The sequence below is a fragment of the Hemiscyllium ocellatum genome, chromosome 31 (assembly GCF_020745735.1).
Source record: "Hemiscyllium ocellatum isolate sHemOce1 chromosome 31, sHemOce1.pat.X.cur, whole genome shotgun sequence".
Classification (NCBI taxonomy): domain Eukaryota; kingdom Metazoa; phylum Chordata; class Chondrichthyes; order Orectolobiformes; family Hemiscylliidae; genus Hemiscyllium; species Hemiscyllium ocellatum.
The window spans coordinates 8,511,645-8,538,553 of record NC_083431.1 but is presented as its reverse complement, the minus strand read 5'-3'; the positions used below and the strand labels follow the sequence as shown (position 1 = coordinate 8,538,553).

The window sequence follows — 26,909 nt, the reverse complement described above, 5'->3', positions numbered from 1 at the left end:
TTATGAAGAGGTGTTATCAATTCTAGAAGGAGTGAAAGTAGACAAGGATTCTCTGGGAACTTAGAGAGGAGATAGCGAAGCCTTTGGCTTTGATATTTGAGTCGTCTTTGTCTACAGGTTTAGTACCAGAGGACTGGAGGATTGCAAATGTTGTGCCTTTGTTCAAGAAGGGCAGTAAAGATGACGGAGGTAGTTAGAGACCAGTGAGCCTTGCTTTGTTGTAGGAAAGGTTTTTGAAAGGATTATAAGGATAGAATCTATAATCATCTAGCAAGCAACAATTTGATTTCAGAGAGTCAACATGGTTTTGTCAAGGGCAGGTCGTGTCTCACAAACCTCATTGAGTTTTTTGAGAAGGTGACCAAGCATGTAGATGAGGGTAGGGCAGTTGACATGGTGTACATGGACTTCGGTAAAGCCATTGATAAGGTTCCACGTGGTAGGCTGTTGGAGAAAATGCAGAGGCATGGGATTGAGTATGATCTAGCAGTTTGGATCAGAAACTGGCTTTCTGTAAAAAGGCAGCGAGTGATGGTTGATGGAAAATATTCAGCTTGGAGTCCAGTTACTATTGGTGTGCCACAAGGATTTGTTTTGGGACCACTGCTGTTTGTCATTTTTATAAATGACTTAGACACAGACAGAGATGGATGGAGTAGTAAATTTACAGATGACACTAAAGTCGGTGGAGTAGTGGACAGTTTGGAAGAATGTTACAGGTTGCAGGAGGACTTGGATAAATTACAGAATTGGGCTGAGAGGTGGCAAATGGAGTTCAATGCAGCTAAATGTGAGGTGATTCACTTTGGGAAGAATAACAGGAAGGCAGAGTACTGAGTCAATGGAAAGATTCTTGGTAGTGAGATGTGCACAGGGACCTTGGAGTCCATGTTCATAGATTCCTGAAAGTTGCCACCCAGGTTGATAGTGCTGTTAAGAAGGCATACAGTGTGCTAGATTTCATTGGTAGAGGCATTGAGTTCCAGAGCCGCAACATCATGCTGCAACTATACAAAACTTAGAATATTGTGTACACTTCTGGTTGCCATGTTTCAGGAAGGATGTGGAAGCATTGGAAAAGGTGCAGAGGAGATTTAGCAGGACGTTGCCTGGTCTGGAGGGAAGCTTGTATGAGGAAAGGCTGAGAGACTTTGGTCCGTTCTCATTGAACAGAAGAAGGCTAGGAGGGGATTTGATAGAGACATTCAAGATGATCAGAGATTAGATAGGGTAGACAGTGAAAGTCTTTTACCTAGGATGATGACGTCAGCTTGTACGAGGGGGCATAACTACAAATTGAGGGGTGATAGATTTAAGACAGATATCAGAGGCAGGTTCTTTACTCAGGGAGTGGTAAGGGCGTGGAATGCCTTACCTGCCAACGTAGTTAACTCAGCCACATTAGGGAGATTTAAATAATCCTTGGATAAGCACATGGATGATGATGGGATAGTGTAGGGGGATGAGCTTAGAATAGTTCACAGGTTGGCGCAACAATGAGAACCGAAGAACCTGTTCTGCACTGTATTGTTCTATGTCCTATGGGGAGGTGTGATCACACAGAAAGCTACACTTGGAAGACTGAAGACTGGAAGAGGTTGCAGAGAGAAGGTAGGGTGAGAATATGAGAGGTTTTGAAAATGAACATAAATGTTCCATATTTGCATGTCATGGGATAGGGGACCTGTATAAATTAACAAGTGATGAGCAAGTTGGACTTCATGCATCTCGAAATCATGCACCTTAGTTTTAGATAAAATGAACAATGTGAAATTATGGAAAAAGCTTGGCTAACACAAATCAATTCTTGCCCTTTTCTATAGTAAGTCACGATCAAAGATGGCTTGTATGGTTTTGCATCATTTTCATTGACATGGTATTTCAAAATGCAATATTTTTATTGGAGAATTGTAGCGCATAACTTTTTCAGAGACTGCACAATTGGGCCACACATGAAGACGGAATTTGTTGCTTAGACTGGACAAAAATGTCCATCCAGATTCAATCCACAAAGATCAACGCATTGTACTGGTGAATGCTTTCCAAATAAACATTATTTATTTCACAGCCAAATATTTAAGCAGATTTTGAGCAAATCCCTTTCAAAGTTACAGTTCATTTTCAGTTTCAGTTCCAAAGAGTCATTGGACTTGAAATGTGAACTCTATTTCTTTCTCCACAGATGTTGGCAGAGCTGCCAAGTTTCTCTATCACTATTTTTATTTCAGATCTTCATAACTGCAGTATTTTGCTTTTATAAGCATTTCAAGTCTGATTATCATTTTTTTTTGCAATATTCAAAATCATAATCAGAATAGTAGCCACTCCACATTTTCTTTGCTTGAATAACAGTTGTGGACTGATTTCTTTTTAAACAATTCATTCTATCCAGCCGGTGTGAGGATCGGAGTACTCCTGTACATGCAGCAGCTTTTTCCTGCAATCAGTGGATTCTCAGTAAGTTACTGGATGCTGGAGGTGATCTGCGTCTGAATGATAAAGATGGAAGAATACCCCGTACCTGGGCTAAGTCAGCTGGCAAGGAACGTAGTACTCGGGTATGAAGCATTGGAGTTTTTAAAAATTCACTTTTGACTTTCCTGGCTGGGCCAGCATTTTTGTCCATCCCTAGATGCCCTTGAAGAAGGTGGTGTTTAGCTTCCTTCTTGAACAGCTGCAATCCATGTGCTGTAGGTAGACTCACAATGCCGTTAAGGAGAGAATTCCAGGAGTTTGGCTCAGTGTTAATGAAGAATGGTGATATATATTCAAGTCAGGATAGTGACTAGGTTGGAGGGGTTCTTGCAAGTGGTGGTATTCCCATGTATCTGCTGCCTTTGTCCTTCTGAATGGATTTGGTTGTGAGTTTGGAATATGCTGTCTAAGGATTTTTGGCACATTTCTGCAATGTATCTTATAGATTGTTCACACTGCTGCTACTGAGTGTTGATGGTGCAGTGACTGAATGGTTATGGATGTGGTGCCAATCAGGCGGCTGATTTGTCCTTGACAGTGTCAAGTTTCTTATGATTTGGAGATGCCGGTGTTGGACTGGGGTGTACAAAGTTAAAAATCACACAACACCAGGTTATAGTCCAACAGGTTTAATTGGAAGCACACTAGCTTTCGGAGCGACGCTCCTTCACCTGATGAAGGAGCGTTGCTCCGAAAGCTAGTGTGCTTCCAATTAAACCTGTTGGACTATAACCTGGTGTTGTGTGATTTTCAAGTTTCTTAAGCCAAATTGGAGCTGTGTTGATCCAACAAATGGGGAGTGTTCCATCATACTGCTGATTTGTGCTTATAAATGGTAATCCAGTTTTGGTAAATCAGGAGGTGAGTTACTCACTACTGTATTCCTAGCCCCTGATCTGCTCTTGTAGCCAATGAATTTATATGGTGAGTCCATTTCTGGTTAATGGTAATCCTCAACATATTGATAGTGGGGGATTCCATTTCTTTAACTGGTTTGATGTATTTAGGTAGAAAGTTCGAAGTCAATTTTACAGCCCATTCCCGACAGTGAGTCTGATTCTTGGGTCAGTTGTTGAAGGTGTAGTGGTATTTTGGCATAGCAGGAGAGTACAAAAGTTAAGGAATGACCACCTTTTGTATATCACCTAAAGCTAATTACATAGGAATGTTAATAGAGGCAAAGTTTCCTACTCCCTGACCAGGAAATTTTAGATTTTATGGAAAAATGGAAGAAAAAGGGTGAAAATATATTTTTTAAAAAGGGGATTTATTTTTCTCATTGCAAATTTCTTCTCCTAGGAGTCATGCTGGGATGTCCTCTCGTAATTGGTCATGGATTTTACTTATGTGTGAGACGAGACACTCAGAGCATTTTTGCTAGCTTTGGTTCAGTTGTAGCGCTCTTGATTCCTGACTTAGAAAATTTAGGGTTTAAATGCCATTCAGTAATCATAATCTAAGTTGTCACTTTGATACAATACTACAAGCTCAAACGCATTATCTTTTATCTGAGGTATTAAACTGTGGTTTCCTGTCCTCTTAGGTGGTCTTTAAAGACACCGTCACGTTATTTGAAGAAGAGGATACAGTTCCTGGTGTCATTTATTTCTCAACAACATTTTTAAAGATTTAAAAAATACTTATTCGTAAAATATTATCTATAAGTGCATACTGAGGGTCTTCACAGCCAATTACATAGTAATGTTAGCAGAGGCATCGTTTCCTACTTTGCAGAGAAAAAACAAACACACTGGAATTTGACATTCTGCAGAACATTCCTGGAGTTGCAAAATAAAGGCACTTTCTATTCACAAAGGAACCTGTTTATGTTCATTTTGAGGCAACGAGGGGTCTGACAGTTGAATGGATCCTCATTATACTTTGACAGAAAAATCTTAGATGGTGGTCATCCCCCACTGTGCTTTAGCAACACCTGCCACAAACTTCAGTGCATCCCTCAGCATGTAGTCCTGACCGTTGACCACATCTCCATCAGGAAGTGGTCAGCACATAGCAACCTTGAGACTCTGTGGGAAAAGGAGAGGGTAGAGTCTGTTGGGTGATTCCTTAGGCAGACTGTCCAAGTCATTTGACAGAATGCTTCATCACCAGAACTTTGCAAAATGCATCAAGACATAACTTGGCTCGTAGTGAGGAGGGCACTGCCTGTCAGATCTTCATGCATGCCTGGTCTCTGCGCACCACCGAAAGTTACCCTTGAAGCAGCTGAACTGGTGAAGAGAGTGTTCTCATCTCCCTCTGGAATGTGTCTTTGCAAAGAAAGTCTGGAGAAAGATGCAAAGGTGTTTGTTGAGATTTGTACCAAGCAGCTCCGTGACTCAGGACTTGGTGGTATTGGCTGTTCTATACTGAGACAAATAACGACTGTGCCTGGAGGACCATCAAGTTGGTGAAAGACACTCTTTGGCCTGTCCAAAATATGTTGCTCTTCCAGTGTAAAGAGTTGACCTTGACTGAATGTTGCAGGTTGACACATTCCAAAGTCCAGGACTACATTGTTGAGGGATGCAACTAAGCTTGTGTCAACAGCCACCCAGGCACAGTGGGGAAAGACCTCTGTCTAGGGTTTTTCTATCAAAGTATAACAAGGGTTCATTCAGTTATCAGAGCCACTTGGTGCCTCCAAATGAACATAAATAGTTTCTTTCAGAAGTAAAAATGCCTTTGTCTTTTGCAACTGTACAGAAGCTCTGAGAAATGTAAGACATCCCATGTCTTTTTTTCTCTCTGCAAAAATTGCACAAAACTGATTTAGAATATTTCATATACTTGTAGATGATTTTGTGAATAAAGTATATTTTTGAAACAAAAAAAATGTCAGTGTACTGATTCATGAGTTTTGTAAGGCTGAGGCACATTTTTGTCATCTTTTGGTGGAAATTCCCCATAAGGGGAAAGGGTTAGTTGTCAGATGAATCATTTTCAAGCCACTCCTGGAGCTTGTTAAAGGATGAAATAGTTAGGTGACTATGAACCCATATTAAATCAAGTAGCATGTTTTGATTTTCTTCATTACTGCATTTTAAATTTAGTGAAACAACATTCTAAAATTTGTTTCTATTTGGAGAGCGTGATCATATTTGGAGTTTGCATATGAGAGTAAATTTAATTTAAAGTTGAAAGAGGGGTATAATTATGAGGGGAGAAACAGAAATAAATCATAACAGCATATTTTTAACTTTGAGGGAAATAATATGTTTGTCAGCTTATCTGGGATTGAGGTAGGCATTCAAAAAATTTGGTCCCATCATTTGCCCAAGTGGATTTTTTTTAGAACAGTTGAGATAAATTCCTGTGACATGGCTCCCTGTCTTCAGTGTGAAGGTAGCTGCAGTGATATTGGATATTTGAAGTTACTGGAACCAGTATTGTCAGAGAAAATAATGTAATTACACATATTCCATATACTTTCTTGTTTAGCTTGTAAGCTTTCCAAATAATTCTGTATTGCAGATCCTTGAGTTCATGCAGAGATGTGCTTTACACATGCAGGGAATCACACAACAGATTGTCTGCAGTAACACACATCGAGTTGGCTGTTCATCACAAGCCCTGATACGGAACCCTTCCATACTCAACAAAATCACTTTGGGGTAAGAGTTTTACGGCACTTAAAGCAGGCAATGAATTACATTGAGAAGCCTTTGAAATTTGAAGATAGTGAGCTGTTTTAGAACATTCATGATCACTGTCATTTGAACAAAGTCATAGAGTTACACAACGTGGAAACAGTCCAACTTGTTCATGCTGAACAAGTTTCCCAAACTGAACTAGTCTCACCTGCATTTGGCCCATATTTCCTCTAAAGCTTTCCTATTCACGTGTCCGTCCAAATGTCTTTTAAATGTTGCAGCTGTACCTGCATCTACCATGACCTCATAGAGTCATAGGGATGTACAACATGGAAACAGACCCTTAGGTCCAACTAGTCCATGCCGACCAGATATCCCAAACCAATCTAGTCCCAACTGCCAGCACTTGGTCCATATCCCTCCAAACCCTTCCTTTTCATATACTCATCCAAATGCCTTTTAAATGTTGCAATTGTACTAGCCTCCACCACTTCCTCTGGCAGCTCATTCCATGCAGGTACCACTGCATGAAAAAGTTGCCCCTTAGGTCTCTTTTATATCTTTCCCCTTCACCCTAAACCTATGCCCTCTAGTTCTGGACTCCCCCACCCCAAGGAAGAGACTTTGTCTATTTACCCTAACCATGCCCCTCATAATTTTGTAAACCTCTAAAAGGTCACCCCTCAGCCTCTGACGCTCCAGGGAAAACAGCCCCAGCCTGTTCAGCCTCTCCCTATAGCTTAAATCCTCCAACCCTGGCAACATACTTGTCGATGTTTTCTGAACCTTTTCAAGTTTCACATCTTTCTGATAGGAAGGAGACCAGAATTGCACGCAATATTCCAACAGTGAGCTTAACCAATGTCCTGTACAGCCGCAACATGACCTCCCAACTCCTGTACTCAATACTCTGACCAGTAAAGGAAAGAATACCAAACGCCTTCTTCACTATCCTACCTACCTGGGACTCCATATTAAAGGAGCTATGAACCTGCGCTCCAAGGTCTCTTTGTTCAGCAATACTCCCTAGGACCTTTCCATTAAGTGTATAAGACCTGCTTGGGTTTGTGTTCCCAAAATGCAGCACCTCACATATATCTGAATTAAACTCCAACTGCCACTTCTCAGCCCATTGGCCCATCTGATCAAGATTCCGTTGTAATCTGAGGTTACCTTCTTCGCTGTCCACTACACCTCCAATTTTGGTGTCATCTGCAAGGTTACTAACTATATCTCTTACGCTCACATCCAAATCATTTATGAAAATGATGAAAAGAAATGGACCCAGTACTGATCTTTGTGGCACTCCATTGGGCACAAGCCTCCAGTCTGAAAACAACCCTCATCATCGCTCTCTGTCTTCTACCTTTGAGCCAGTTCTGTATCCAAGTGGCTAGTTCTCCCTGTATACCATGAGATCTAATCTTGCTAACCAGTCTCCCAAGGAGAACCTTGTCGAACGCCTTACTGAAGTCCACATAGGTCACATCTACCACTCTGCCCTCAGCAATCCTCTTTGTTACTCCTTCAAAAAACTCAGTCAAGTTTGTGAGACATGGTTTCCCACATACAAAGCCATGTTGACCATTCCTAATCAGTCCTTGCCTTTCCAAATACATGTACATCCTGTCCCTCAGGATTCCCTCCAACAACTTGCCAACCCCCAACATCAGGGTCGCTAGTCTATGGTTCCCTGTCTTGTCCTTAGCATCTTTCTTAAACAGTGACACCATGTTAGCCAACTTCCAGTCTTCTGGCACCTCACTTGTGACTATCGATGATACAAATATTTCAGTAAGAGGCCCAGCAATCATTTCCCTAGCCTCCCACAGAGTTCTGGGGTACACCTGATCAGGTCCTGAGGATTTATCTACTTTTATGTGTTTCAAGACATCCAGCATTTCCTCCTCTGTAATATGGAAATTTTTCAAAATGTCACCATCGATTTCCCTACATTCTGTATCTTCCATGCCCTTTTCCACAGTAAATACTGATGCAAAATACTTGTTTAGTATCTCTCCCATTTTCTGCGGCTCCACACAAAGGCCGCCTTGCTGATCTTTGAGGGGCCCTATTCTCTCTCTAGTTACCCTTTTGTCCTTAATGTATTTGTAAAAACCATTTGGATTCTCCTTAACCCTATTTGCCAAAGCTTTCTCATGTCCCCTCTGGCAGTTCATTCCACCTACGATCGACCTTCTGTGGGAAAAAGTTTCCCTTCAGATTTCTATCAAATCTTCCTCCTCTCACCTTAAAAATAAGTCACCTAGTTTTGAACTCTGCTACCCTAGGGAAAGATCTTTGTTATTCACCTTATCCTTATAATTCAAACCCTCTAGTCCTGACAACATCAATTTTCTGAAGTCTCTCCAATTTAATAATATCATTCTAATAACAGGGCAAATAGAACTGTACACAATGCTTCAAAAGTGGCCTCACCAACATTCTGTACACAATGTCCCAACTCATGTACTCAATGTTCTGAGCAATGAGGGTAAGCATGCTGAATGTCTATGTACCTGTGACTTTACTTTCAAAGAACTGTATACCTCAAACATTAGCTTTCTCTGTTCGACAACCCTACCCAGGGTCCTATCATTAACTGTATAAGTTCTACACTTGTTCGTTTTACCAAAATCATTTATCCAAATTAAACTCTGTCTGCCACTCCTTAGCCCATTGGTCCAATCGTCAGTATGATCAGACAAACACCATAATGGATCATGCAACTCAATACATGGTGCTCAAAAAAAAAGTGAAACAAGCATTGCACTATCTCTACTTGTAAAGTGATAATCTGTCAAATGTCTCATTCCTCTTATGAAATGAAACCTAATTTTCATTTGATTGAAATGATTGTTGAGGGAAGGGTAAAAGAGCATATTAGGAGAAATTGAGGACTGCAGATGCTCAGATCAGAGTGAGATCAGAGTTGAGAGTGTGGTGCTAGAAAAGCCCAACAGGTCAGGCAGCATCTGAGGAGCAGGAGAATTGACATTTCGGGCATAATTGCTGATGAAGGGCTTATGCCCAAAAAGTCAATTCTCCTGCTCCTCAGATACTGCTGTGCTTTGCCAGCACCACACTCGACTGTAAAAAGCATGTCAGATCAGCCCAGTCCAGTCAGATTATGGTCCAGGAGGTGAAGACAGAAATCTAATCCGTGAGGTCAGTTAACATGGTTTTTAAAAAAGCAATTTCAATTATGTGGTGCCTTATCACATATCCTCATAACATCCCAAAATACTTTATAGGCAGACATTTTGAAGTGCTGTAACGCAAGTAAATGCAACTGATGATGTGCTAACAGCAAGATCCAACAAACATCATGGATAATAATGGGCATGTAATCTACTTTGGGAGAGATTTTATTGAGAGGTAAATATTAGGTAGGCACCAGGAGAACTTACCTACCCTTTTTGAATTCATGCTTTGGAATATTTTGTGTCCAGATATAGGGTAAGCTTTGTTCAATGTCTTATCGAAAGGACGTCACCTTTGAGGAAATTACTTCACTCAGAGGGTGGTGAGCCTGTGGAAGTCTCTGCTACAGAAAGTGGTTGAAGCCAAAACGTTGAATGTTTTCAAGAAGGAAATAGATATAGTTCTTAGGGCTAAAGGGATCAAAGAATATGGAGTGAAAATAGGAACAAGGTACTGAATTGGATGATCAACCGTAATCATCTTGAACAGCGGTTCATGTTCAAAGGGCCGAGTGGCCTATGCCTGCTTTATTTTCTGTGTTTCTATGACAACACGATATTCCTTCATTGCGTTTCACCCAGTTGTATATACTGAAGTCCTGGAATATGACTTCACTAACATAAATAAAGTTCTGGTTATATTCTGAATATTTACATATATTAAAGTATTCATAAAAATTGCTGTTAATGGGAAACATTCCTCATTGAATGTTAATTTGCAGAAGTCTGGAGACAGAGGATTTTTTCAGTAATGTATGTTCCCAGTAGCTCCACCATACATGAGTGTGTGTTGTGCGCTCCGATTGCTCACACAGATGTGAATTGATTATTGATAATAAAGGATCATGATGATGAGAGAGGCATTTTCATCAATCTGCTGGTTTCCAGTCAAACAAGCAGGAAGGTCACGTAACAGAGGACAGATAGCTTACGAAATGTTGCAATATTTTTGTTGGGATGTGAACAAGATACAGAGAAAATATCAAATCTCCACCAACTGAAAAGTTCCATCTGCCCTCTGCAGTAAAAAAAATGCTTTATTCCAGAAGAAAACGTGTTTATCTTTCCTTCAGTAGTTTCTGTAAGCTATGGCTTGTAATTAATAAATCAGAGACCTTTCGTAAGTGAACTTAGCCATCCTGTGCCTTTTGCAAACCAGTGGAAGTATCCAGAGAAGGATAACCAACAGGCCGCATTCCCATCAGCATAAGAATCACGAGAATCATCTCGGCTTCCCTTGTAAACAAGAACCACTGAACTGCCTTCCCAGTCTTTTCTATCTGCATAACATCCATGTTTTCTTCCCTATCTGTGTGCACAATGGGGAGCTTATAAAAGGATTAGAATTGTAATTAATGGAGTTATATGTCGGATAGTCCATGATTGTTTATGTGTAGCTAGTGTCTAATTATTTATAATAAGAAGCAATTTTTCTTAAGTACAGAAACTTGGTCCTTCAACCTTGGTCTAAAAGGTGAATAAAAAATTAGGTGTTGTTAAAAAAAATCTAATTTTTGTGGTGACTTCAGAAATACTGGAGCTTTATTTCCAGCTTGTCATCCAGTGAGGCATGACATTATTTCTACAAGACCTTCCCAAAACATAACCTCAGTTAAAAATATATGAATGTACAAGTTGGAGCAAAGCTTGGCCCCTTGGCATCTTGAATCTACTCTGGTGTTTAAGAGGATAAAGACTGATAAATTGTAACCCTAACTCCACATTCCTGCCTACTTCTGATTAATATTTCACCCATTTGCTTACCAAGAATCTGTTGACCTCAACCTTAAAAAATTCACAAATTCTGCTTCCACCATCTCTCTGTACCTGTGCATTCAGTCACATCCATCAACATTAAGCTGGTTTATTCTCTGACTGCCATCTCCTATTGGCAGAAAGACATTTAAAGGAAGACTGGTAAGTTGGCAGAGTTAGACATGGAAGCTGAACATGTCTTTGCTGACCCCAGAAAACATCAAGAAATCCAAAAGGAATTACAGAAATTAGAGAACCGTGAAACCCTTCTTTGAGTCTCAAGTACTTTGCTGGGAAGTGATCAAGTCAACATCAAGAAGTTTTTCATAATCAAAGATGTTCAGAAGACCAGAGAGGAGTAGAAGTACATGTCCTGAGTCCAGAAAGCATGCAAAATCTACTGTATTTGTCATTGATGAGGGACAGTGTGGAGGAGGATCTCCAAGAGGATGAAAGCTAAAGTTGCCATAGTCTTACCAGACCATAGGGCTCCTCTGTCATTAGAAAGAGATGACTGGTTGTGGTTTAACCTGAGAGTCACCACACCTTATGTGAGGGGAGAGGTTAAGAACAAGAAGTGCTTCATAGTAACCTTATGCATTGTGAGAATTGAATGTGCGCTGTTGGCATCACTTTTCAATACAAAACCAGCCAGCCAGCCAACTCAGCTAACCAACCCCCAAGAGATAAGGAGCCACAAACCCTATAAAACCTCCAATATAATCTTCCAGTCCAGAGTTTGCTCTTTGGGGCAAGATGAGGATGAGACACAGAGAGGGAGCTCTGTGGTTAGTTGCCTGAATTTAGAAGACAGCTCAGTTAATTCATTACAAAATTAGCTCAGTTAAGTAATTACAGCCTTTAGAATCAGCCTGACTGTATGAAATGAAGGCCCCTCGACAATAATTTGCAGTTGTTCCTGTTTTCTATCATAGACATCTTAGACAACAGTATGTGGGAGAGTCTAGACAAGTCAGTAATTCTGGATGAGCTAACTAGACCTTCTAGTCCTTCAACTGCAGGCATACTCCTGAAAGTAACTGCTGGTAGATTTGTACTCAATTCTGGGGGACTAGATCAACTCAGGCCTGCTGTATGGCTATTCTTCTAACTGGCAGCATGTTAGAATCCATGATGAAAGGCATTAACACTCTCATCCACAAGCAGAAAGATGTAAGGGACAAAAATGGAAATTAGTCTTCCATTTCACTGCTGAATACGGACTACAAATTCCATCCAGGACCATTGGCATTTGGGTCAAGATTGCTCCAGATTTGGTGATCCACTTTGACAAGACCTATGCTATATTGGGGATAATGTTCAGGGGTACGATTACCTGAATGCGGAACAGTAGGAAGCTCACACATTTCCCATCAGTGTAAATCAGGAAATGGCCTGTGACAGAATATTGCACACCTATGTGATGGGTGGACTTTCCAAAACAGCGTTTGTGGAGAGAATCCACAGTTGAATCCACTTCCTTTACATAGGCATTGGTAGTCCAGTTTCAATCACTGGGTGGGAATTGGAAACAATTCGATCAAATCTGAACTCACCAGGACTGTCCTGTCTGCAATGTCCATTTACATGTTGTATCTAACTTCTTTTGTCGACACTGATATGCAGGATGTGGACAATCCCATGTAGGTTAAAGCCTCCTTGTACATGGAAGTTTTTTTCATTTAAAAAATATAATATATTCATAAAAATGTTGTGTTTATACATACTCACAAATACAGTTTGTTCCTGTACAATTGCATATCAAAGAAACAAACATATCTATCCAACAAACAAACCAAAGGCATCTCTTATTTGTGCAAGATTATGTAATTGAGGTACTGAGATGGTCTGGTAACTGAACAGACCCCCATTTGACTTTGGCAGAAAGACCTCAGCCAGCTTTGTCCCACTGTGCTTCGCTGGCAGCTGCGCCAAGCTTTAGTGAGTCCCTCAGCATGTACTCCTCGAGCTTGAACTGTGCCAGTCTACAACATTTGGTCGGGATCAACTCCTTGTTCTGGAAGACCAACAAATTACGGGCAGACCAAAGAGCATCTTTCACTGAGTTGATAGTTCCAGGGAAGACTGTACAGCAAGGAGTCGTGCGTTACAAAGCTGCTCGGGATGAACCTCAACAAAAACCACTGCATCTTTCTCCAGACCTCTACTTAGGAAAAGGAGATAGTAGATTCTGTCAGTTGGTTCCATGAGTAGACTTTTGGCAGAATTCTTTATTGCCAGAACTTTCAAACAAAATCTCAAGCTGATATTGAGAAAGTCTGTCTCCATCAGCTCCTTGAGGTTCCCCTCCTTATTGTCTTCAAAGTCACTATGCTGGCAAGAGATTATTGTCCACCTCCTTGTGGAATGTGCCTTTGTAAAAGAAAGTGTGGAGAGAGATGTAATTGGTATTGTTGAGATTCATTCCAAGCTGCTCCATGATGCAGGACACTAGATGCACCAAGATGACCAACAACAGCTGGAGGACCATCAACTTTATGAAAGATGTTCCTTGGTCTAAATTCTGCTGGTCTGCCAGTACAAAGACTTGTCCTTGATTAAGTGTGGCAGATTATCACATTATATGTTCTAGAACTATCTGCCAAGGGATATGCCGATGTTTGGGACAACTGCTGAAGAGGAACAGTAGGAAAACGTAGCTAATGCCTTTCAGCCGTCATACACAGAGGGACTGGAAACTGTTGAACCCCCTGGGCTGTGTTTATTACAAGAAATGTATGTGTGAAGTATTAAAATTCTATTGAGGCACCTCAAAATGGAGTGTAGTATATAGAGACAAGTCGCAATCTGTTGCACTTTCTGAAATTTTCAGCTTGAAATGTTTTGCTTTTAAGCTGCATGCCTCGCTTACATGTATATTCTAATTATTAAGAATATTACAATTGTATTGAGGCACCTAAGAGTGAAAGATGACCTATGGAGATGAGTTAAGTTATATTTTACTTTACCCAGTTTACAGATTGAAACGTTTTGCAGTGTACTTCTACAAAATTTCTAAATAAAGTGTACATTTTGAAAAAAAAACTGAAGTAAATTTTTTGGCAGTGTTGTGCACCTTTTATTTGACTCTTGTTGCAGACTGTGAATTCGTAATAAAACTGATAACACTGCAGCAAAACTGAATGTGAGAGTTAATGATTGTTTTTTTTTCCCCTAGGATGGGCGATTTCCAGACTAGGGGGCACGTTTTTAGTGTGTGAGGAGAGAGATTTAAAAAAAAGAGTTCAATGTTTTACACAGAGAGTAGGTCGCATGTGGAATGAACTTCCTGAGAAAGTGGTGGACGTGGGTACAATTACAACATTTAAAAGACATTTGGATATATACGTGAATGGGAAAGATTTGGAAGGATATGGGCCAGGAGCAGGCAGGTTTAGTTTGTTTTGGGATTAAGTTTGGTGTTGACTAGTTTGACCGGAGGGTCTGTTTTCGTGCTGTATGAGTTGCTATGACTATGAGTTGCTTCAGTCAGGCAATATGTGCATAATATGTTTTAATTATAGCCTTTGGTGTTGAATAATGGTTTGCACCATTTGCCTCATATGGCTTGTTGCCTGGGATAAGAGCAGACAAAGTAAGTGTCAGGGATTGAATGTTACGTTGCTGACTAGTCCATCCCAGCTTCAATTCATTTCCTCTGTGGGATGCATTGACTCTTTGCTGTGGTAAAATGCCTTTGCCATTGAACTGTAGAAAACCATTTGACTGTGGAGGCTTCACAATCAATCCTAATCCTTACATCAATATATGCAGTGATGTATTTTGCTGCATTGTCTGTTCACATGCGGCCTGCTAAAAATGCTCTTAAGAATAAAACATTAATTCTTCCCAAAAAATTATGGGGCACCTAACAATGTATGATATGATATTAATTGTATCTTTGTCAACTATTTTTCTTGTGTTTTTAAGGAACAAAGACATGGAGTTTCTCAACATCCCTAAAGATAAAAGTATTTCATCACAGAGAGTTCAGTGCTTTGGATTTGGGAAGGTAATCTGGATACATGTTTAAAACTGAACACATAACCATTCATAGCTTTCATCATGATTTTTGCTTTTTGAAACTGACTTATTTTTTTGCTGCCTCCTTAATTTTTTTCAGTAGCAAACTTGTAATAAACCAGTATATAAGATCAGAATACTGCAGATGCTGGTAATCTGAAGTAAAAAGAAAAAGCTAAAAATGTGCCTTTTCTGCTTTGATTATTCCATTTTGAAACTGAATAACTGATGAAGCGCAGAATGAAACCTACTCAGTATCTTTTTCTGGAAACTTTCTGACATCAGAATCTCACAAATAACTTCCAGTTAAAACTAGGGTTCAGTCATAGCCACCACTTGACAATGAAGTGGATGAAATAATATAAACTGATCAAGCATGAAGATTTGCTCAGCCATAATAATCCAGTAGCTATATTTATAGGGAGATGTATTCTGGCATTTTGGAACATATCTGCAAAACTCCAGTTAAAGATTTGTATAATTCCTTATAGTAAAAGTAAATTTGGTTCATTCTATTTGTATATAGCCTTGTAAAAATGAGCAGTATTAATAAGTGCTTGAAGATCTGGAAGGTTTTCTCTGATTACTGTGTTAATAAGATTGGAAACTAAAAGGAATATTTCTCCTGGTCAGCATGGTAATAGACATCATAACCCTATGGGAGCTTTTCTTCTATTCTCGTGAAATCCTGAACATGTTTGAGAACATCTGACGTAGGATCTAATGTTTTGGTGCATAACATTTCCCTGTTTTTACACATTTGCTATCTTTTTATTTATAAAAAAGCTGCCTGTGTAGTATTAATGTCAAGGATTGGAGTACTCAGTTATTGCCATTACCCTTTTACCAGTCATTTGAGATAAAACGTGTAAACAGATATATTACATATTAAAAATTAGAAAATGAAATCCAATATATTTCTAGGTTTTGAATGAGAGAGCCATTTTCCTGAAGCTTTTGAAAAAACTTTTTCTCTCCTTGGGATAACTATCCAGCTGCACACTGCTTTCTTATTTTATATTTTTGTATTTGCAGTTCTGTCTACATGGACCAGCACAGTTAGCTTACCTTGCTTCCATCCCAATTGTTAATGAAAAGGAATTGGTGCAGGCAGATGATGAACCAACCTTTTCGTATGCAAATGGACCTTACACAACAATGACCAAGTAAGCTTTTACAGTATAGTATATTCTATATTTTTACGACATGGGCTGAACCCTCCTGCTTAATTTAACCCAGCAACACAGGAAAGATTTATCCTGTGCAGTAATCTGTGAAAATTCGGTAGGCCAAGAACTAGGGTTAAAGTAAAAATAACAACTTTATTTCTTAAAATTTAACAGAGAATAATTAACTAACAACTGTTTACAACTCCTTTCTCTCATTTATCTTTTACTTTCCCTTCCATAATGTTAGTCTGATAAACCCCCTCCAATTAAGATTTACCAAAATTCAACTTTTCAAAAACTAGCTTGATGTAAAATCTTCTTTTCTTCTTCTTGGGGATTCTGCTTCACAGGTTACTGATTGATAAAAGTACCTTTTAAGAGAGCTAGTTTTCAGAGCATCTTTACATGCTGTTAGCTTAGCAGTTTTCTTCTCAACTGTTCAATTTTCCCTGGTCTTATACCTCCAAAGTATCGAATTGTGTCATTGGCTTTCAAGATTGTCAATATACTAAATTCAAGCTGAAATAGAGTTTGGTATTTTTCGGGCTTTAATTTAAAGTGATTGGCCTAACTCAAATCTGTTTTGTCGTTTCCGGGCAACCAGCTACCCTAGCTACTCCAGTAGCTGGATCACATGTTACCTTATATCTTTTCTCAGATAGTACTGTCAAGTAGTTTTTGCTAGCTTTTAACTCTCTTAACTGTACAGTACACCCACATCTTCATGACAATGTCAAATGCATTTCACAGTTGTAATGATCTAGGAATAATATATATTATTCTGAGTACTATGTCAGAAGGACAAATGTATATTGTGGACTGTGAATATCTTTTTGCATATGGAGAGCTGTATTCAGAAAAATATTTATTTTTCTGGTGATATGTGAATCTACATCTACTCAAAACACGATTGAAATATTGAATTTCTTACTAACTTTCTGCCTTTACTCTCCCTCACCCTTTGAGCTATTTGAAGACGTTAACACTTTGCTGCGAAATTGTTTCATTTCGATAATAGCCCATTGGTACCTTGCCCGGTGGCTGTTCTTCATTTTTTTTTGTAAATATACTTATTGGCAAATTTTAAAAACTTTACAAACATATAAAATTATTGAAAAATACAATCAATAACAAATATCAGTATAATAAAAAGAAAAAAAATACAAATTATGATACAATTATTGTCTACTAATTACTAACCTACCCTATAATACAAAAAAACCCTAACACAGTGCAAAGCAACACCAAACAAAAAGCAAAAAAACCAAAAAAAACCGCACAAAATACAGAACAGCTCTGCTTGGTGCAAAGCTCCCAAACAAAGGAACGGGAACATTGTATATATACCCGTATTAACTCAGGAGACCCCCTCCAGGGCCCAGGGCTTGACAAATCTAACCATCCTGGTTAAACAAGCACCCTAGTTAAGATAGCTGACAAATCTATATCCAAATAACTCAAGAAGGACTGTCATGTCTTATAAAAATGGTCTGTTGTGTGGTGTACCATGTTTGTAAAAAAAAGTCCAAGGGAATGTGCTCCATATGTGCCATTAATTTCTGCCATCCCAGCAAGCCCGGTGGGTTCTCAGACACCCAGTTCACCAGAATATTCTTCCGTGCACAGTATGCAAGAATATTAAATCGTTTCTTCCCCTGCCCGTCTAAAGATGGTAAATTCGGTATACCTAAGAGGAAAGATATTGGGTCTACTTTGACTTTAGTCCTCAATACCCTCCCTATCTCTCCCGCCACAGCGCTCCAATAAACACGGAGCGTGTGACATGTCCAGAAGCAATGGTAAGAGTACCTACACTTATTTTACATTTGGGGCACACTGAAGTTGCCCCTTTTTAAAACTTCGCCAGATGGTCTGGTGCCAGATAAGCCCTGTGCAAAACTTTTAATTGCATAGCATGTTCTATTACAGATTGAGATCTTTTGAGTGTTCTCCCATAGTTCTCCCATGTTTCAGAAGAGATCTCCACTCCCAGCTCTTGCTCCTAGATCTCACATAACCTGTTAATATCCTGCCAGGCCTTGCCACCCAGCAGGCGATAGAAGGCACTAATCGAAAGGGTGCTTGTGGAACATAGCAGCATCTCTTGGTATCAGGCTTATAGGGCTTAGTGAGTAATCTTCTTCTGGATGAAATCCCTAACCTAAAAAGATGGAAAAGGTCTCTGCTGGGCAACCCGTATTTGTGGCTCAGTTGCTCAAGAGATATCATAACTTCCTCCTCAAACAAGTCTCCCAAACTAGAAACTCCTCTCGCCCATATTTTGAACCCTAAGTCCATCAACCCTCGTCAACTATAGGGGTAAGTGGTGAAGTCTTGGATAAACAACCCTTACTCTGATGCATCGCCCTCCATGCCTTGACTGTACTAATGACAATGGGGTTCCGGCAGTGGTCCATAACTGTCCTCATCTTATCCACGAACAACAGGTTAATAAGAGGTCACTTTGCCTGGGACGCCTCAATATCCAGCCAATTGAGTTTGGATCATTACCTACCCAATCACAGACAAAGGACAGCAGGGAACTCAATTGATACCTCCTGATTCCCGGGAAATCAACTCCTCCCCCTCCTTGAGGCAACTGCAATTTAGTAAGTTTGATGAGGGGCCGCCCACGATGCCAGACAAAGGAACCAAACCACCCCATAAGCTTCCGCAGCGTTGACCTGGGAAACATTGTAGGGAGCATATGCGTGGGATAAAGCAAACGAGGAAGAACATTCATCTTAATGAGAGGTATTTGGCCAAGCCATGAAATTAGAAGAGCCTCCCATTTCTGGAGATCTCATCTAATATTGTCGAGCAAGTGAGCAAAGTTAGTCCGAAATAACAGATCAAACTTGGCGGTAATAAAAATACCTAGGTATTGGAACTCTGCCCGTGACCACTTAAAAGGGAATTTAGGGCCTCCTTCAACTTCTGGCACATCCTTAAGGTTCCCCAAAGGCATAACCTCCGATTTTGTAAAGTTAATCTTATATCCTGAACTAACCCCAAATGAATTGATACGTTGTACGGAGGTGATCGGGTTCGATAAAAACAGAAGGACATCATCCGCATACAGTGTTAATCTCATGTGCCCTTGATCCCACCTCTAGAGCGGTTATGTGGACGTTCTGATGAATGTCCTCTGCCAGCAGCTCTATCACCAAAATAAACAACAATGGTGAGGGTGGCTAATCCTAAAATTCCTAGACTTCATCCTGTTGGTGATGACCGTGGCCAGAAGGTGGCGATATAAAACCTCCACCCAACCCAAACTGTTCTAAGACATAAAAAAGATACCGTCATTCCACCCGGTCAAATGCTTTCTCTGCATCTAAGGAAATCACCAACTCTGAATCGATCATTGCTGACAAACGTGGACCATATTCAGCAACCTTCTAATATTATTAGAGGACCTACGGCCCCTTATAAAGCCTGTCTGGTCCTCTTTAATAATATGGGGCAACGCCCTTTCCAATCTCAGCACCAGGATCTTGGATGGAATCTTGAAATCTGAATTTATTAGAGAGATGGGCCTGTATGAGGCACAATCCTCAGGAACTTTCCCCTTCTTAAGAATTAAGGAAATATTAGCTTCTCTCAAAGATGGTGGTAGGCATTCGTGCAGAGAGGAGTGATTGTACATCTCCAACATCGGCCCTGACAGAATCCCTATCAACTCCTTATAAAACTGACCCAGGAGACCATCAGGGCCAGGTGCTTTCCCACTCTGAAGTTGCCTAGTTTCCTCCTGTATTTCCTGAACTGTCAAGAGGGTATTAAGGAGAGAGGCCTGTTCCAAGGTTACCCCTGGGAGGTCCAGGTTGTTAAAAAAGGTCTCCATTTTAGCCCTCCTGTTCTCTCAATAATTCAGAGTAAAAGCACCAAAAAGTCTCATTAATGTTTTTAGCATCGTATGTAAGGACCCTAGCGCTGTGTCTGATTGCAGTAATGGATTGGGGAGCACACTTTTTCCTAGTCAGGTACACTAAATACTTCCCTGGCCTATCCCCATATTCGAACAGCCTTTGTCTAGCAAAAGCAAGTTCTTTCTTTGCGTTTTGTGTCAGTATTGAATTCAAGGCTGCCCGGAGGGCCGTGATCTGCTGTAGTTTAGTTACCGAAGGCCGCGCATAATGTGCTGCCTCAGTGGCTTTCAACTGTGTCTCAAGTAGACGCTGCTGTTCCTCCTTCTGTCGTTTCCGGCTAGCCGAATAGGAAATAGCTAATCCCCTGGCAAAGGCCTTAGTAGTCTCCCAAAGCGGAGACGGACTACTAGCGGTGCCTGAGTTGATAGTCAAGAATTCCTGAAACTCCTCAAAATGTTTTCCATAAATTTGGAATCGTTAAGGAGAAAAGGATCCAAACGCCAGTGCTGCAAACCTGGTCCTTCACTCTTGGCCTTAACCTCCAAATATACTGCTGCGTGATCAGAGATAGCTATATTACTAATATTACAACTGATAATTGAATCCAGAAGGGCTGAGGGAGCCAGAAAGAGGTCAGTCCTCGTGTGACATTTATATGGGTTTGAAAAAAAAGTGAAGTCCCTTCCGGTAGGGTGAAGACATCTCCAAATGTCCACTAGCCCCAACTCCTCGCATAAATCAACCACCTGCTTGGCCTGCAAAGAAATAGTTGGGGGCCCACAAGGCATCCTGTCCACTGTCTGATCCAGAAGACTATTAAAATCCCCCCCCTTATAATAATGTGCCTTGTTCCAAAAGCACTCAAATTAGAGAAAGCATTAATCAAAAATTTGAGGGGATGCGCCGAAGTACAGTAGACATTTAAAATGCCATATTCCTCCACTTGTATCAGGGCTTTAAGTATCACAAACCGCCCCTGCTCATATTTCACCTGCTCTAATAATGTGAACGAAGATTTTTCTGGATAAGAACCGCCACTCCTTTATTTTTAGTAGTAAAGGATGAAAATAATACCCGGTCAAAACCCCCCCCCCTCCCACTCCCGTTGTAATTTCAGGTGTTCCCCATCATCAACATGGGTTTCCTGCACAAAGCGATATCAACCCTTTCCCTCTTAAGGCTAGAAAACACTTTTTTCCTTTTAACAGGCGAATGACTTCCCTTAATATGGTGCACCATTTAATAAGACGCTTAGCCATATCCCCTTTCAGACACCCTTGAACCCCTCGGAGGGAGAACCCTGCTTACAAAGCACCGAGCATAAGTAAATAAAGACTCATAGTGTCAAAGAACTATATATACAAAACTACTCTATCATAACTATCAACAACTATTACTACCAAAAAACTACAAGAAAACCAACTATAAAACCTTGAATGGAAGACTCTTCCCCTTGCCCATAGGCAGCACTCACCCTACCCATCCCCTCCTTCACAGCTCCTTCAAACCCAGACTGTGCCCCAGCCTTAGGCCACATAAAAAACAAGGAGATGATCCTTAAGTCAACAGAAAAAAGACCAAGTCAGGATGAGCACTCCACCCATTCCTGGCTTCATGTCACCCCTATTTGTGACTAAAAGAGAAACAGAACAGACAAAAAAAAGGGGAGAGACAACAAAGAGCATTCACAAAATTTCCCATCAGAAAATCCAGTTATTAAAAAAATGGAACAACTTATTCCAACGTCTTGTACCCCCTTTCCAAACAGAAAATTATTAGGGAGAAAGAAAGGAATAAAAAGAAGGAAGGGAAAACATGGGGAAAGATAGAAAAAGAAATAATCATTAACCGTATTCAGGCCAATCCATCTATTTTAAAGTGTCTACAAAGTTTTTAGCTTTATCCGCTGAGTCAAATGTATAAACTGAGCCCTCGTGGCTGTCTCATGGAGTACTGGATGCCCAGGTTCCTCAGCCCCTTAATCGAAGGACTTCCTCTTTCAAATTACAGCTGTAGAGAAATCCTGGAAAAACATGATTTTTGACCCCTTGTACAGCAGTGCCTCCGGATCTTTTCCCAGGGATCTGGAAGCTTCTATGACTTATTGCTTGTCCTTATATGAGTGGAAGTGCACTAGGACCGAGCAGGGGCATTGCACCGGCCCTGACCTATGCACTGTAACCCAATACGCTCTTTCAATCTGTAACCTGCTGGACTCCATGTGAAGGCCCAAAACCTTCGGCAGCCAGCTTTCAAAGAAGCTGTCTGGCTGCTCACCTTCAGGGAGCCCGACAATTCAGAGATGTATCCTCCGATCTCGATTTTCGAGGTTGTCAATATGGTCTTGCAAAGCCCGCATCTCTTGCTCCAGCACCTGGATCCGACTTAATGAGGACTCCATTGCAGCTTCCGAGGCCTTAGTTCGACCTTCCACTTCCTCCATCCTCTCCCCGAGGCCCTGGAACTCCTGCTCATGCTTCTGCAGCATGGAAGCAATAGGTTGGAGATAGGCACGAATCTCCCCACAGATCTCCTCAATCGCAGCCCCAACTTTCAAGGTAAGTCTCTCCATCGCCACGGCCAATTCCTGTGAGTCTGTCAGGTCCCCGGGAGGTTCAGGAGAGGCTGCTGCTGCTGTAGCCTCTGGTGTTGTAAGTGCTTCAGGGGAGTGTCCTCTCTGTTGCTGTTTGCTTGTTCCTTTTCCCTTTGGCATCCTTCCCAATCCCAAATATTAACAAATATGTGTTCTGTAAAGTCTTAAACTAATAATTCCACCATATTAGTTGGCAAGGGATGGCAAAAAACACCAGTATGACATAGCTGTTAGGCAGAGCTGTCCATAGCAGCTCTACAGACTCGCCGCCATCTTGCCGAGTCATTCTTCATGTTTGAGTCTGTATTGGGTGATTGCATGGATATAAGATCTGAGCTTAATATTGTTCTGACCTGAGACAACCAAAAATGCGCTTCCACCAGAGCTCCCTGAATAGTAAACCTGAGCAGGAATCCTGACTAGTTCATACCTTCATCATGCTGAGGCCAGTTACAGTCCTTTTCCCATGTCCTGATTTGGATCAGTCAACTCACACTTCTTGGACACCCAATCAGAGACTGTCTTGTTTTGTGTGTTTCATTGAATGAATTTATTGATTGGCCGGGGAGATCTGAGGACATGAACTTCAAATGTGAAAGGTAAAGAAGCCAAAATCTTTGTGGCAATATGCTTTATATTGGCTTAATTGTCAGACATTTAATATTATTTCTGATTCAGTTTAACATGGAATGGAATTCGGGTCACTGTGAAACACATGAATCTTCCAACTCATCAAAACTGCAGCAAACGATTGTCGGCTGATTTACTGATTGCAGAGCAAGAGTACTGCAGGTAAACAAATAAAGACAACTTTATCCGTATTAGAGATTTATTTAATATTGGGGAGAGCGGGACTATTAATCTGGTGGAATTTAAATTCAATTAATAAGTAAACTCCGCAATTGAAAATTAGTTATCAAAAAAAAACCCTTTTGGGTCACTAATGTCCTGTAGAATAGGAAATCTGCCATCCTTACCTGGTCTGGCCTATAATCCAAAACACATATCCATATGATTCAGTCTTAACTGTTCTCAGAGAGCAGTTAGAAATGGACATTAATACCCAAATATTATGAAAAAAATTGCTGTTATGGTATATAACTACTCCAGTTGAATTAGTGTCGATATTGTTTCAGGCCTCCTGTGTCGTGCACCATTCTTGACTAAATATGTGCTCCAGCCACAGAATGGAGAGGGACAGAGGGCAGACTATTAAATGTGAGGCATCCATACATTAGTCAGGGGTTTTCATACAGAAAATTACCCATGTTCCTGAATACATAGCTCACAATAAAATGCTACCTGGAGCATGTTTTGAGTTTCTGGTTTTTAATTTGGTTTCGCTAATTCCAATTGAAGTGTCTTATTTTATATTCTATTTATATTCTATTTTATTTTCTATGAAAATGAGTAAAAGTACTATTTCTAAAGGTTCATTTAAACACATCTCCAATTTAAATAGTTTGAGTCTGCACTGAGCGAAGAGGTTTGTGTCAGTTTAAACCTGTTAGCTGTGCCATATATCAGGAGAACCAGGAACAGAGAGCAAGATTCAAACTATTTTCCAGTGAGAGAATTGCTTCTGATATCAAGAATGGTTCAAATCCTAAGTGGTCTTAGAATGTTTTGAACTTTTTAATCTATCTTTTTAGCCAGAAACACCAGCTTAAATAATTGTCTAATCAAGGAGGTTATTTTTCAGCAAATGGCCCATATGTGTTTACATTAATGACAATTTTCAGTTTGGGATAATACACAGACAATATAACTTGCTTTTGTGTTATTAATAAAGCAGAAGATAACTGAAAGTTATCCCAGTCTGGTGAGCTGGAGACTCTGCCACTAGTATTCCTCCTCTTGTATTACATTTGAAGGAACAACTAGGGATTATGTGAGATTGAACACTGCATACACTTCTGGAGAAGTTAATCCTCAAGACACCACTTGTATTTGCCTGAATAGCCAAGATACTTGCCTCAGTCTGTTGTAAACTGTGACTTGTAAATCGTAAGTCAGAGACCTTTATAGGTCTGAACTAGTTCTTGAGGATCTGTGGTAGTGTCCCTTCCTCTAGGACAGGAAAACTGGGTTTAAGTCCCATCTGCTCCAGAGGTGAATAGTAACTCTGAACAGGTTGATCATAAGATATCGAGAGGTGAGTTTCTGTTCCATTTCTTTAGTGTAGTGGTTATCACATTTTCGGTGGACTGTTGTGGTAATTGGTAATGTCCCTACTTTGAACCAGGAGATGGGTACAATTCCCAGCTTTTACCAAGGTGTATAATGTCATCTCTGATTGGATTGATTAGGCAATATGAGAAAAAGAACTGAATGTCCCTGAAACAAAACTAGAAAGTACTGAACAAACTCAACAGGTCTAAAGGAAAAACAAAGTTAGTGTTTAGAGTTCAGTAACCTTTTGTTTGAACTGACCTTGGCTGGGAAAGGATGGTATTTATGTTGACAATGGGGTGGGGGAGAGAATAAAGTACATGGATAGCAGGTCCAGAGAGAGAGGGGAAAGGGATAGAAAACAAAGAGATTGCTGATGATAAACTGAGAGAAATAAATGCTGGGAAGGGTGTTAATGAGAAGTGCAAATGATTGAAAATGAGAACTCTGTGCTGGGAGCAACCCATACTAGACCGGATGCAAGGGTGTGAGTAAGGGTAACAAACATAATGGAGGGTGTTCATGTTCTGAAAATATTAAACTCGGTGTTGAGTCCTGAGGGTTGTAGTGTGCTTTGGCAGAGGATAAGCTGTTTTTCCTCCAGCTTGCATTGAGCCTCTGTTGAGAACTGCAGCAGGCCTGATTCAGAAATTATAGTGTCATTGGACCCTGTCATGATGTTCACTAAGCAGATTGTCAAAATCATTTGGCAGAATGCCTCATCACCAGAACTTTCCAACAAGTACCAAGACATTGCTTGGCTGGTGATGAGAAGGGCACTACTGTGAGATCGTTCATGTGTTCTCGGACTCTGTGTGCCACCACAAGCTGCCCTTGAAGCAACTGCCGAGGGCAAGTGAAGAAGGTGTTTGGTATGCTTTCCTTTATTGGTCAGAGCATTGAATATAGGAGTTGGAGGTCATGTTGCAAGTGCACTGGACATTGGTTAGGCCACTTTTGGAATATTGCATGCAATTCTGGTGTCTTTCCTATTGGAAGGATGCTACAAAACTTGAAATGGTCTGAAAAGATTTACAAGAATATTGCCAGGGTTGGAGGATTTGAACAATAAAGAGAGGCTGGATAGGCTGAGGCTGTTTTCCCTGGAGCGTCGGAGGCTGAAAGGTGACTTTATAGAGGTTTATAAAACCATGAGGGGCATGGGTAGGATAAATAATCAAGGTCTTTTCCCTGGAGTGGGGGAGTCCAACTAGAGGCCATAGGCTTATATGGAATGAGCTGCCAGATGAAGTGGTGAAGGCTGGTACAGTTACAACATTTAAAAGACATCTGGATGGATATATGATTAGCAAGGGCTTAGAGGGATATGGGCCAAGTGCTGGCAAATGGGATAGATTAGGTTAGGATATCTGGTCAGCATGGACGAATTGGACCAAAGTGTTTGTTTCCGTGCTGTACATCTCAATGACTCTAAGTAGAGACTGTCACACATGTCCTTCTGAAATGTGCCTTTGCAGAGGAAGTCTGGAGAGACATGCAGTGGTTTTTGTCGAGGTTCATCCTGAGCAATCCATGACGCAGGACTCTGTGCTGTACAGTCTGTTCTCTGGGATGCACAGCGAGACAAATATCGACTGTGCCTAAAGGACCATCAGCTTGGTGAAAGACGCTCTTTGGTCTGCCCGAAACTTGTCGGTCTTCCAGAGCAAAGGGTTCACCCTGACTGAGTGTTGCAAACTAGTATATTCTACGGTCCGGAACTAAGTGCTGAGGGATGCACTAAAGCTTGGGGCAGCTGCTGCCAAGGCACAGTGGGGAAAGACCACCTTCTGAGGTCTTTCAACCAAAGTACAATAAGAGCTGTTCAATTATTGGACCCTTGTGGTGCCTCAAATGTAAGAAAATGTAGTCTTGTATAGGTAAATGCTTTGTGTTTGTTTGTTCTACGTATGTAAAGATTTTCTACAGAATCAAACTGCTATAGTGACAATGTACGTATATAAACATTTTGTATGAATAAAGTATAGTTTGGAAATTGAAAAAATAATTGTTGGCATTGGAATATAGTGGTGCATTTAGATGGCAGGCAACTG

General features: G+C 40.6%; 1 protein-coding gene across 1 annotated transcript in view; it reads left to right on the top strand.

Annotated features, from left to right (window-relative positions):
• Positions 1-26,909, top strand: part of LOC132830225 (inactive serine/threonine-protein kinase TEX14-like) — a 112,417-nt gene that overhangs the window by 6,078 nt on the left and 79,430 nt on the right. Inside the window, exons 3-7 of the mRNA XM_060847758.1 lie at positions 2,393-2,558; positions 5,950-6,089; positions 14,957-15,038; positions 16,085-16,215; positions 23,362-23,475. Of these exons, the coding sequence (XP_060703741.1) occupies positions 2,393-2,558; positions 5,950-6,089; positions 14,957-15,038; positions 16,085-16,215; positions 23,362-23,475 (633 nt within the window). The remainder of the gene's footprint in view (positions 1-2,392; positions 2,559-5,949; positions 6,090-14,956; positions 15,039-16,084; positions 16,216-23,361; positions 23,476-26,909) is intronic.